This window comes from Lipotes vexillifer, unplaced genomic scaffold (genome assembly GCF_000442215.2).
Source record: "Lipotes vexillifer unplaced genomic scaffold, Lipotes_vexillifer_v1.1 scaffold1068, whole genome shotgun sequence".
Taxonomy (NCBI): domain Eukaryota; kingdom Metazoa; phylum Chordata; class Mammalia; order Artiodactyla; family Lipotidae; genus Lipotes; species Lipotes vexillifer.
Window position 1 is genome coordinate 295,563 of NW_006789049.1, and position 13,007 is coordinate 308,569.

Sequence of the window (13,007 nt, forward strand, 5' to 3'; positions counted from 1 at the left end):
AGTTTACCATATCCATTGACTAGCTCTAGTAGTTTTCTGGTGGCATCTTTAGGATTCTCTATATATAGTACCATGTCATCTACAAACAGTGACAGTTTTACTTTTTCTTTTTCAATTTGTATTCCTTTTATTTCTTTTTCTTCTCTGATTGCTATGGCTAGGACTTCGAAAACTATGTTGAATAATAGTGGTGAGAGTGGACATCCTTGTCTTGTTCCTGATCTTTGAGGAAATGCTTTCAATTTTTCACCATTGAGAATGACGTTTGCTGTGGGTTTGTCGTATATGGCCTTTATTATGTTGAGGTAGGTTCCCTCTATGCCTGTGTCTTTTGGTTGGAGCGTTTAATCCATTCACGTTTAAGGTAATTATCGATATATATGTTCCTATGACCATTTTCTTAATTGTTTTGGGTTTGTTTTTGTTGGTCCTTTTCTTCTCTTGTGTTTCCCACTTAGTGAAGTTCCTTTAGCATTTGTTGTAGAGCTGGTTTGGTGGTGCTGAATTCTCTTAGCTTTTGCTTGTCTGTAAAGCTTTTGATTTCTCCATCGAATCTGAATGAGATCCTTGCTGGGGAGAGTAATCTTGGTTGTAGGTTCTTCCCTTTCATCACTTTAAGTATATCATGCCACTCCCTTCTGGCTTGTAGAGTTTCTGCTGAGAAATCAGTTGTTAACCTTATGGGAGTTCCCTTGTATGTTATTTGTTGTTTTTCTCTTGCTGCTTTCAATAATTTTTCTTTGTGTTTAATTTTTGCCAGGTTCATCTTTTTTCTTTTTCTTTTTTTTAAGCCATACGCGGGCCTCTCACTATTGTGGCCTCTCCTGTTGCAGAGCACAGGCTCCAGATGCGCAGGCTCAGCGGCCATGGCTCCCAGGCCCAGCTGCTCCGCGGCATGTGGGATCTTCCCAGACCGGGGCACGAACCCATGTCCCCTGCATCGGCAGGCGGACTCTCAACCAGTGCACCACCAGGGAAGCCCCTAATTTTTGCCAGTTTGATTACTGTGTGTCTCGGCGTGTTTCTCCTTGGTTTATCCTGTATGGGACTCTCTGCGCTTACTGAGCTTGGGTGGCTATTTCCTTTCCCATGTTAGGGAAGTTTTTGACTATAATCTCTTCCAATATTTTCTCAGTTCCTTTCTCTCTCTCTTCTCCTTCTGGGACCCCTATAACGTGAATGTTGTTGCGTTTAATGTTATCCCAGAGTTGTCTTAGGCTGTCTTCACTTCTTTTCATTCTTTTTTCTTTATTCTGTTTCGCAGCAGTGAATTCCACCATTCTGTCTTCCAGGTCACTTATCCATTCTGCCTCAGTTATTCTGCTCTTGATTCCTTCTAGTGTAATTTTCATTTCAGTTATTGTATTGTTCATCTCTGTTTGTTTGTTCTTTAATTCTTCTAGGTCTTTGTTAAACATTTCTTGCATCTTCTTGATCTTTGCCTCCATTCTTTTTCAGAGTTCCTAGATCATCTTCACTATCATTTTTCTGAATTCTCTTTCTGGAAGGTTGTCTGTCTCCACTTCATTTAGTTGTTTTTCTGAGGTTTTATTTTGTTCCTTCACCTGGTACATAGCCCTCTGCCTTTTCATCTTGTCTGTCTTTCTGTGAATGTGGTTTTTGTTCCACAGGCTGCAGGATTGTAGTTCTTCTGCTGCTGTCTGCCTTATGCTATTTTCATTTTAAAAGCAAATTTATATTTTACAGTCTTCTGTTTTATACCGTAAAGCCAAGATCAGTGAGTATTTTTCAGTGGTATTACCTTTGATGAAGGCAGAAAGCTTTCATTAAATAACTATGTTGGCGATAGAACTCGCCATAAAAGCATAAAAATGATGTAGACATTTGCTCAGTTAGAAGTTTTAGTTAGAAGAAATATTGTGATGGTTAGGTGCAACACTGGCAAATATGTTAGGATAAAACTTGTACCTTATAATAATATTTGTCACTTATTTATTTTTTAGGTATACCATTTATTCTCCAAAAGATGGACAGCCTTGTATGGATCATGACAGACAAACTGGAGAGGTAATTATTTGTGCCATAGAGTAGCTATTGTAATAATTCTTTTTTTAATAAATTTACTTGTTTGATTATTTTTGGCTGTGTTGGGTATTCGTTGCTGCACGTGGGCTTTTCTCTAATTGCGGCGAGTGGGTGCTACTCTTTGTTGTGGTGTTCAGGCTTCTCATTGCGATGGCTTCTCTTTGTTGCGGAGCATGGGCTCTAGGTGTGCGAGCTTTAGGCACGTGGGCTTCAGTAGTTTGACACGCGGGTTCAGTAGTTGTGGCACATGGGCTTAGTTGCTCTGCGGCATGTGGGATCTTCCCGGAGCAGGGCTTGAACCCGTGTCCCCTTCATTGGCTGGCGGATTCTTAACCACTGCACCACCAGGGAAATCCCTATTGTAATAATTCTTAATTTGGGCATAGAGTTTAAGAAATAGATTAGAAATCTAAAAATCACTTTATTTCAGTGCTGAGGTATATAGTCATGATACTCTGGTGGCTGTTAAGCCAGAGGCACAATGTCATCATAGGTACCTGTATCTTGTCGAGGACCTTGCTACTCCAAGAGTAGCACTAGGTTCAGCTGCATCAGCTTGTGTTAGAAAAGCACATTTTTGTTTGTTCGTCTGTTTTTTGTTTTTGTTTTGTTTGTTTGGCTGCTGTGCCTGGCTTGTGGGATTCCCCGACCAGGGATCGAACCCAGGCACTCGGTAGAGAAAGCGCAGAGTCCTAACCACTGGACTGCCAGGGAAATCCTAGAAAAGCAGATTCTTGAACCTCACCCCCAAATTGCTGAATCAGAAGCTCTGGGGTTGGGGCCTAGGAATCTGTCTTTTAACATGTTCTTAGTGTGATTCATATGCCTGCTAATGTTTGAGAAGAACTGCTTGGAGAGTGCATTGCTCTAAAAGGAGAGCATGAGGAAAGGTAATGAGATATGTGGTTAACTGATGTATGCAGATTCCATTTATACTTGCTTTGGTCACATGCCTACTTACTTATTTACAAAGTACTTCCAGCCATGCATGACATCAATTCATTCTACATTCCTGTAGGGCACATTAGTGACATTATTCCTTGTAATACTTGACTTGTAAGTCATTTGCCTAAAGCCTACATTCCTGTAGGGCACATTAGTGACATTATTCCTTGTAATACTTGACTTGTAAGTCATTTGCCTAAAGCCTTGGCACAGTAAATCAACAGCAATGCCAGGATCTGAACTTTGTAGTCCCTATGAGTGTGTCATTCTTTGTTACCACCTTTGAACACATTTGTAGTCTAGCAACTACCTTTCAAAATCAGCCTTCAATTATGATGTAACTTATTTGACAGAAATGAGCATTAATCAAAATTTTGAATGATTTGAGAGCCTTCAGAGGCCCAGTTTGCTATGCTAAGCTTTAATATAGTCAGTGGTAGCAATATGCTAAATTTCAATAGTACATCATTAGTTTTTCACAGCATTTTCCTATCATTATCTTAGGTGTTCCTCAGGACAGTCCTGTATGAGGCACAGCACAGTTATTTTACAGATGAGGAAATGAAGGCTTAGAGTGATTGTGACTCCTTGGGTCAAGCCACAAGTAAGGGCCCAAGCTAGGTTTTGAATGCACATCATCTGACCCCTGGTCCAGTATATGTCTGTGATGACTGCTCTGTAGGATTGATGTTGGTTGTATCTTCTAACTCCCATTTTGGCAAACACTATTTTGGCTGATTAATCCAAGTCACTTCCTTTTTTTTCCTGCTGTTCTTCCCTGTCAAGGGAGCTCTTAACAAATCTTACTTAGTACACTCTGGGCCTCCTTGATCGATTTTGGTCTGGTGTGGGGTGGGATGGTGGTCTTCAAGTCATTTTTACAGATTAGGCTTCCATGTGGTCAACACACCACTGGCAGTCTCTTCATTGGAAGAAAGAATTATTCTAACAATGCAGGAACCCATCTTAGAAATTTGAATCAGATCTCTCACATAGATTAGTAGGTATAATCCAAGCCTTTCTTTCTCCCTTGAATTTTTGTTTTATTTTGTTTAGGGTGTTGGACCTCAGGAATATACTTTAATCAAGTTGAAAGTACTTGAGCCATACCCATCCAAATTAAGGTAGGTTTGCTACCTACCTTAATAGGTAGGAGAATTGTTGCTTCATCTTTTTGAAATATCAGATAGTTGTGATGGAATCCATAATGTTTTATGCATAAATGTATATTTTTTCTTCTTAGTGGCTTGAAAGGGAAAAATATCTTCTTGGTAGCTGCTACTCTCAGACCTGAGACCATGTTTGGACAGACAAACTGTTGGGTTTGCCCTCATATGAAGTACATTGGATTTGAGACAGTGAATGGAGATATATTCATCTGCACCCAAAGAGCCGCAAGGAATATGTCATACCAGGGCTTTACCAAGGGCAGTGGAGTGGTGCCTGTTGTTAAAGAGTTAATGGGAGAGGTAAGTTGGGTAGCAGACTTTATTTTAGTGCATGAATTGAGAGGAAAAAATGAAGCTTGAGAAACCATTTTAAAAAACCTTTTAATTGAGGTATACGTTACAGTCAAATGTGTTAAGTCATAAATATGTATATTTTTGGTGTGTTTTCAAATGTGTATACAGTCATGTAAGCACCACCCAAATCAAGATATAGAACAGTTCCAGCACTGCAGAAGGTGCTGTCATGTCCATTTCACGTCACTGCTCAGCCTGCTCCTGCAGAGGTAACCACTGCCATGACTTCAGTCACCAAAGATTAGTTTCTCTTCTTGAACTTTACACAGTGGAATTGTATAGTCTGTACTTTTTTGTGTTCAGCGTCTTTGGCTAAAAGAAGCTAAACACAAAAAAGTACAGACTATACTTTTTCCATGTTGTGTGTAGGAGTAGTTTGTTCTTTTTTTTTTTATTGCTGTGGCATATTCATTGTGTGACCATATCAGTAAAATAGTATTTTTGAATCTTACATTGCAGCTCAGTAACTATCTGGTTGAAAAATACAGACAGTCCTCCCCGAGAGATTTAATAGCTGTGGTAGACATTATATTACTTTTTTAATATGATTACCTGCATTCCTGGAGTGGAATTGCAGCCGCTTTTTTTCTGAAAAGGAAGTCATGGTTGATCTTAACTAAATCTAGGTGGTTACATAGCTCTTATCCTTAGAGTTTATTTACTTATCAGTATTTCTGAGTGTGTTTTATTCCCTTTGGTAAATGCTGATCGTTGGTATCTTAATAAATAATCTTTTAAAAGAAAAGGATGAGTAGAATACCATCTCAATTCTCCTTTTGAATTGGAGAGTTTATTTCTTACTTATTTTGTAAACTTATTTTTTGACTAGATTACTATATATTTATAAGACTCAAAATTCAAGACGAAAAGAGGGAATTCCCTGGCAGTCCAGTGGTTAGCACTCCATGATTTCACTGCCGAGGGCACAGGTTCAATCCCTGGTTGGGGAACTAAGATCCCGCAAGCTATGCAGAGCAGCCAAAAATAAAAAAAAAAAGACAAAAAGTTACACAAAATAGTTCCAGTCACTCAATTCTCCCTTCCATAGGCAGTCAGTAAAATCATTGTCTTGTGTATCCTTCCAGAAGTATTTCATGTGTATACAAGCAAATACATATATACATATTCTTTTGCCCTCTTTTTTACACACAAATGGCAATGTATTTTATCACATTATCTGTGTTTTACTTTCTCTTTTACTTAACTATAACTTGGTAATCATTTTATCAGTAGGTAAACATCTTCCTTGTTCTCTCTTTTCTTTTGGGTTGTGCCATGCAGCTTAAGGGATCTTAGTTCCCTGACTAGGAATTGAACCTGAGCCCTTGGCATGAAAGCACAGAGTCCTAACCACTGGACCTCCAAGGAATTCCCTTTGTTCTTATTTTTTACTGTTATACAGCATTCTGTTGTTTGGCCGTGCCACAAATTGTTTAATGATTCTCTATAATGGGTAGTTGAATTGTTTCTTCTGTTATAAGCAGTGCTGTTACATCTTATTAGTTCCTGATGTTAGAGTTCTGTCTGAGAAGTTTTTAGGAACAGTATTAATGACACCATTTTTTTCCTGTTCTTAAATGCAACTTTTTTCCATGTTAATTTGAATAGATTCTGGAATGAGGAAAATGGGTGGTATAAATTTAAAAATAGCTTTCAACCTTTAAGGCGATTATGATATTTAGCCTTTATCCTATATGACTGTAAATTCCATAAGCAGCTTATGTATATGAATAAAGTGGAAGGGGGGGGACTATATGGAATTGAAAAGTGCATTCCTTAGGTAAACAAGCAGCAGCAAGCTGTTTGTGTTTTTTTTTTTTTTTTTTTTTTGGCTGTGCTGAGAGGCATGTGGGATCTTAGTTCTCTGACCAGGGATTGAACCTGAGCTCCCTGCATTGGAAGCGTGGAGTCTTAACCACTGGACTGTCGGGGAAGCCCCGCAAGCTGTTTGTTGATATATGAGAATATGGGTCCAATATTATCCGATCTTCTGATTTTTTCTTTTAAGATACATCTTTTTAATTCAGTTTGTCTTCCTAATTATCATTTAAAATAGTGATACAGTATTCTATCTTGTTGATGTTTCATATTTTATTAAGTGATTTTTTTATCAGTTAAAGTTTTAGTTGTTTCCAGGTTTTGCTAATGTAGTTAACACAGCATTGGGGAGATTCTCAAAGAAAAAATAATCTTTTTCCTGTGACGTAAATTCCTAGGATTGGATTGCTGGGTCCAAGTTGGATTCCTATATTGTTTTCCTCAAGCAATGTATAAGTGTACTAATTTCCTCACAACCTTGCAAGATTTGGGTATTATAATTATTTTCAATTATTTTTAGTCTAGTAGGTATAAAAGAATGAGTGTTGTTGATTATTAGCTTCTCAGGGCTTAAAATGTTAACATTGTTTTAAATTTTAATGATCAGAATAAGTTACTTCTGCTTTATGCTGATCTTTTTCTTACATAGGATATTCTTGGTGCATCACTTTCTGCGCCTTTAACATCCTACAAGGTGATCTATGTTCTCCCAATGCTCACCATCAAGGAGGATAAAGGTAAAGAGTTTATTTCTTTCTAGAAATTCTTTGCAAAACACATTCTGGTTATATTAGTTAATTCTACAGTTTCTTTTATAAGGTACTGGTGTGGTCACAAGTGTTCCTTCTGACTCCCCCGATGATTTTGCTGCCTTCAGAGACTTGAAGAAAAAGCCAGTGAGTGTCTGTGTTTCATGTTCCTATTTCCTCTTCATCATCTCATTGGTTAGGGACCACTGAACTAATTATTGGATTAGGCTAAAAAGCTATGCATGTATCTTTGAAATGCTACCTTTAACCTGTTTCTTGATATTTACATGTTTTTCTATGATTTGAATTTTAAATATCGATGTAAAATTTATAGAATCTTTTTTTTTTTTTTTTTTTTGGCTGTGCTGTGTGGCATGTGGGATCTCAGTTCCCTGACAAGGATCGAACCCACGCCCCGCTGCAGTATAAGCGTGGAGTCATAACCACTGGACCGCCAGGGAAGTCCTCATAGAATCTTTAAGACTTATTTTTTTAGAGCAGTTTTAGGTTCATAGTAAAAATCGAGAGGAAGGTACAGAGATTTCCCATATACCCCCTGCTTCAACACCTGCATAGCCTACCCCATTATTAGTATCACTCACCAGAGTGGTACATTTTTTTTTTTTACTGAAGATGAACCTACATTGACACATCACAATCACCCAAAGTCTGTAGTTTACCTTAGGGTTCACTCTTGGTGTTGTACATTCTGTGGATTTGGACGAATGTATAATGACATGTGTCCATCATTATAATACACAGCATTTTCACTGCCTTAAAAATCCTCTGTGCTCTTTTTGTTCGTCTCTCCTCCCTCCCACCCCTGGCAACCACTGATCCCTCCCTTCCTTCCTCCCTCCCTCCCTCCCTCCCTCCTTCCCTCCTTCCTTCCTTCGCTCCTGCCCTCCTTCCTTCCTTCCCTCCCTCCCTCCCTCCGGGTCTTAGTTAGGACACGTGTGATCTTCATCGCAGCATGTGGGATCTAGTTCCCTGACCAGGGATCAAACCCTGGCCCCCTTCATTGGGAGTGTGGAGTCTTAACCACTGGACCACCAGGGAAGTCCCCACTGATCTTTTTTTTTTTTTTTTGCGATACATGGGCCTCTCACTGTTGTGGCCTCTTCCGTCGCGGAGCACAGGCTCCGGACGCACAGGCTCAGCGGCCATGGCTCACGGGCCCAGCTGCTCCACGGCATGTGGGATCCTCCCGGACCGGGGCACGAACCCGTGTCCCCTGCATCGGCAGGCGGACTCTCAACCACTGTGCCACCAGGAAAGCCCCCCACTGATCTTTTTAATTGTCACCGTAGTTTTACCTTTCCAGAAAGTCATGTAGTTGGAATCATATAGTATGTAGCCTTCTTAGAATTTCTTTCAATTAGCAATATGTATTTAAGGTTTCTCATGTCTTTTCATAGCTGATAGCATATTTCTTTTTAGCACTAATAATATTCTGTTGTCTGGATGTACATTTATTCATTCACCTGATGAAGAACATCTTGGTTGCTAACAAGTGTTGGCAGTTATGAGTAAAGCTGCTGTAAACATCCGTGTGCAGGATATTGTATAGACAACTCTTTTGTGTAAATACCACGGAGTGCGATTGCTGGATCATATGGTAAAAGTATGTGTAATTTTGTAAGAAACCACCAAACTGTCTTGCAAAGTGGCTGTACCATTTTGCATTCTTACCAGCAATGTATGAGAGTTCCTGTTGCTCCACATCCTTGTCAGCATTTGGTATTGTCAGTTTTCCAGATTTTGGCCATTGTAATTGGTGTGTAGTCATATCTCATTGTTTTATTTTGCATTTTCTTGATGGCAGATGTTGTGGAGTGTTTTTTCATATGCTTGTTTGCCATCTGTGTATCTTCTTTGGTGAGATTTGTCTGTTAAGGTCTTTGGCTTATTATTTTTTTCAAATGAGTTGTTTTAATTACAGGTGGTACAGAATTCAGGATAGAACAAAGACTTAAGAACACATTTTGGCAGGCTTCTGGGCTGGGTTTATGCAGATCTCATAGCTAAGGTAGAAATGGCTGAGAAGAACTAAAGACAAGATGAGCCACTGTATGATTTTTTTTTTTTAACAAAAGTTTATTCTTAAATGTACAATAGGTTCCAAGACAACACTTCATTCTAGCTATAAGTGGCAACAGATACTATGGCAGGGAATCCAGATGTTTAAACAGGAATGGAATTAGGATCATCATTGCCTCAAACACAAGGAACAGCTTACTTTTTGCCAGATTTTTTAATAACACCTGTGGCTAGGGGGGCCTTTCCCTGCGGCCTTCGCTTTTAGCTCCTTGAGTTTCTTCTGCTTCTCCTGTTTCTGCTTGAGTGCCTTATCTTCCTCGTCTGTCTCCTTGGCTTGCTTCTTGGCGTGCTTCAGGGGCTTCTCCTCGCCACCTTCACGGCCCAACATGGTGCCTGCCACCCCTTCCCCAGAGCCTGCTCCCGGAAGCCTTATTTTTTAAATCAGGTTGTTTGTTTTCTTATTGTTGAGTTTTAAGAGTTCTTTGTATATTTAAGAGTCCTTTATCAGATGTGTTTTTTGAAAATATTTTTTCTCAGTGTGTGGTTTGTCTTTCAGTTCTCTTGATGTTGTCTTTTGCAGAGAAGAAATTTTTAATTTTAACGAAGTCCAGCTTATCAGTGATTTCTTTCATAGATTATGTCTTTGGTGTTGTATCTAAAAAGGCATCACCATATGCATGGACATTTAGGTTTTTTCCTGTGTTATCTTCTAGGAGTTTTATAGTTTTGTGTTTTACATCTAGGTCCATGATCTGTTTTGAGTTAATTTTTGTGTTGAGTGTCAGGTCTGTGTCTAAATTCATTTTTTTGCTTGTGGATGTCCAGTTGTTCCAGTAACATTTGTTGAAGAGACTGTCTTTGCTCCATTGTATTGCCTTTACTCCCTCATCAAAGATCAGTTGACTGTATTTATGAGGGTCTCTTTCTGGGCTCTCTGTTATGTTCCATTGATCTATCTGTCTATTCTTTTGCCAGCACCACACTATCTTGGTTATTATAACTTTATTATAAGTAAGTCTTGAAGTCAGACAGTGTCAGTCTTCTAACTTTATTCTTTTATATTGAGTTGGCTATCCTGGGGCTTATTCCTCTCCATGTAAACTTTGGAATCAGTTTGTTGATATCCATAAAGTAACTGGCTAGAATTTTGATTGAGAGTGTATTGAATCTGTTGGTTAAGTTGAAAAGAACTGACATCTTGACAACATTATGTCTTCTAATCCTTGAACATGGAATATCTCTCCATTTATTCAGTTCTTCTTTGATGCTGTTCATCAGAGTTTTGTAGTTTTCCTCATATCTTACATTTACATTGTTAGTTTTGTACCTAAGTGCAATTGAACAACACAGGTTTGAAATGTGCAGGTCCATTTATAAGTCTTTTTTCAATAAATATGTACTACAGTACCAGGTGATCTGTGGTTGATTGAATTTGCAGATGTGGAACCACGGATACAGTAGTCTGACTGTAAAGATATATGCAGATTTTTGACTGCTTGGGATAGTTGGCACCACTAACCCCCATGTTGTTGAAGGGGCAACTGTATTTAATTTTGGGGGTTACTAAAGTAAATGGTATTGTGTTTTTAATTTCAAGTTCCACTTGTTAATTGTTGGTGTGTAGGAACACCATTGAATTTTGTGTTTTAGCCGTGTATCCTGCAACCTTTCTATAATTGCCTATTAGTTCTAGGACTTTTTTTTTGTTGATTCTTTTGGATTTTCTGCATACATGATCATGCTATCTGCAAACAATGACAGTTTTGTCTTCCTTCGCAGTCTGTATACCGTTTCTTTTCTTGCCTTATTTAATTACCAAGAGCATTCAGTATGATGTTGAAAAGGAGTAGTGAGAGGGGATATGTATTGTGTCTGATCTTAGTGGGAAAGCTTTGAATTTTTTGAAAATCATCAAGTATGATTTTAGCTGTAGGTTGGTTTTTTGTTTGTTTATTGGTTTTTTTCTTTGGCCACGCTGCGTGGCTTGTGGGATCTTAGTTCCCCGACCAGGGATTGAACCCTGACCCCCGGCATTGAAAGTGCAGAGTCCTAACCACTGGACCGCCAGGGAATTCCCTAGCTGTAGGTTTTTTATACATAGTCTTTACCAAGTTGAGAAAATCTGCTTCTATTCTAGTTTACTGAGAGTTTTTATCTTGAATAGGTATTGGATTTGGCCAAATACTTTTTTTCATCTGTTGATACGATTGTGTGATTATTCTTTTTTAACCTGTTGATGTGATGGATTTCATAAAACTTTTGAAAAAAAGGTTTGAGAAAAATTTTCTGATATTCATATTTTCATTGCAACCTGGAATATGAACCTCATTTTAAGTGGTGTGTGTAAGTGGTGTGTGTGTGTGTGTGTGTGTGTGTGTGTGTGAATTTTTGCTTTTGGCTGTACGGTTTCATCATTTAAGTCATTCACTCTAACTTAAACTGTTTAGTTTTTTAAAATCATACGTCCTTTCTTGAGATATTTTGTAAAATTAAAAAATTGCTCTCTGTGGAGGGAAGAACAAAAATAGTTTAAAAAGTTTGGAGGGTGCTTCTCTTAATGATTATACAGTAAGTCCCCTACATATGAACCTTCAAGTTGTGAACTTTGAAAGCTGCGAATATGCATCTGGTTCCAGCAAGGAACCAGAACCTGTGCCATCCATCAGTGTTAGGCATGAGTGAAATTGCAGCTTGCCCTCCATGTCCTGTTGCTGATGATCCTTCAGCTCTACCATCTCCCACCTCCTGTCCCTCCTCCAGTCAGTAACTCTTCTTGCCTCTTTACTTGATGCCAGCCCCTGTATGCCAGCTGTTGTATAGTACTATTGTAATATACTTTTCAAGGTACTGTACTGTAAGATTAAAAATGTTTATTTTTTGTGTTTGTTCATCTTGTATGTATTATTTGTGTGAAAAGTATTATAAACCTGTTACAGTACAGTACTATATAGCTGATTGCGTTAGTTGGGTACCTAGGGTAACTTTGTTGGACTTACAAACAAATTGGACTTATGAACAAACTGGACTTATGAATGTGCTCTGGGAACAGAACTCGTTCGTATGTAGGCGACTTACTGCACCAGTGAAGTATTGATCATTAATATTAACTTCCAATTTTTTTGTAGGCTTTACGAGCAAAATATGGAATTAGAGATGACATGGTCTTGCCATTTGAGCCTGTGAGTACATAGATGAGTCAGAATATTAATATCCATATCTTTATTAGAGAACAAAGAGCAGCTAGCACTTTACTTGTCACAGAATTAAATAATTGGTAGAGTATGAAATAAGAGGGAGTTTAAGAGTTTATTTGCTTTAACGTGATACCTGCTGTGGTGGATAAGAGCAAAAGAAAAACCAGCAATAGGCATTTTCTTAGCACCTGGCACCTGTAATTCTGAAACAAACAAATAGCCTTTTAGCATTACCAATTTTATAGTAGCTTATTTTCTAGTGTGGCCAGTTTCCAGGCTTCTAAAGACAAAATTTTGCCATATTACTCATGAATGTTTATGTTTTCATATTAGTATCTGCAGAAGAAAAAAAAATTACTAGTGAATAATTTTCATGAAGAATTCAGAAGACTTAATATAAACCAGAAATAAGACCATCCATAAATTTAGTTGTTAGCCTTTTGCTAGTTTCAACATTATTTAGTTAATTATGTGCCAGTGGGTTTGAGAGCTGGGGAAGGTGTGTATGTAGTGAGGGAGGGACAGTGCGGGGGTTGGTGCAGGGAATTCGGGGGGTTCCTATGGAGAGTAGGAAGACAAATTCACATCTGGATGTTAGTCCCTAATGTGTGACACTGCCTTAATTATATATAAGATCTGAAGTGACAGTAGAGGCAAAAGGACTATGCCTTTAGGGCTGTTCTTGTGTTTAT

General features: G+C 38.5%; 1 protein-coding gene across 2 annotated transcripts in view; it reads left to right on the top strand.

Annotated features, from left to right (window-relative positions):
• LARS1 (leucyl-tRNA synthetase 1) overlaps positions 1–13,007 on the top strand; it is a 67,124-nt gene that overhangs the window by 17,259 nt on the left and 36,858 nt on the right. For both annotated transcript variants that reach the window (XM_007462394.1, XM_007462395.1), the window contains 6 exons: positions 1,965–2,028; positions 4,048–4,115; positions 4,235–4,460; positions 6,982–7,069; positions 7,152–7,228; positions 12,247–12,300. In XM_007462394.1, the coding sequence (XP_007462456.1) occupies positions 1,965–2,028; positions 4,048–4,115; positions 4,235–4,460; positions 6,982–7,069; positions 7,152–7,228; positions 12,247–12,300 (577 nt within the window). The remainder of the gene's footprint in view (positions 1–1,964; positions 2,029–4,047; positions 4,116–4,234; positions 4,461–6,981; positions 7,070–7,151; positions 7,229–12,246; positions 12,301–13,007) is intronic.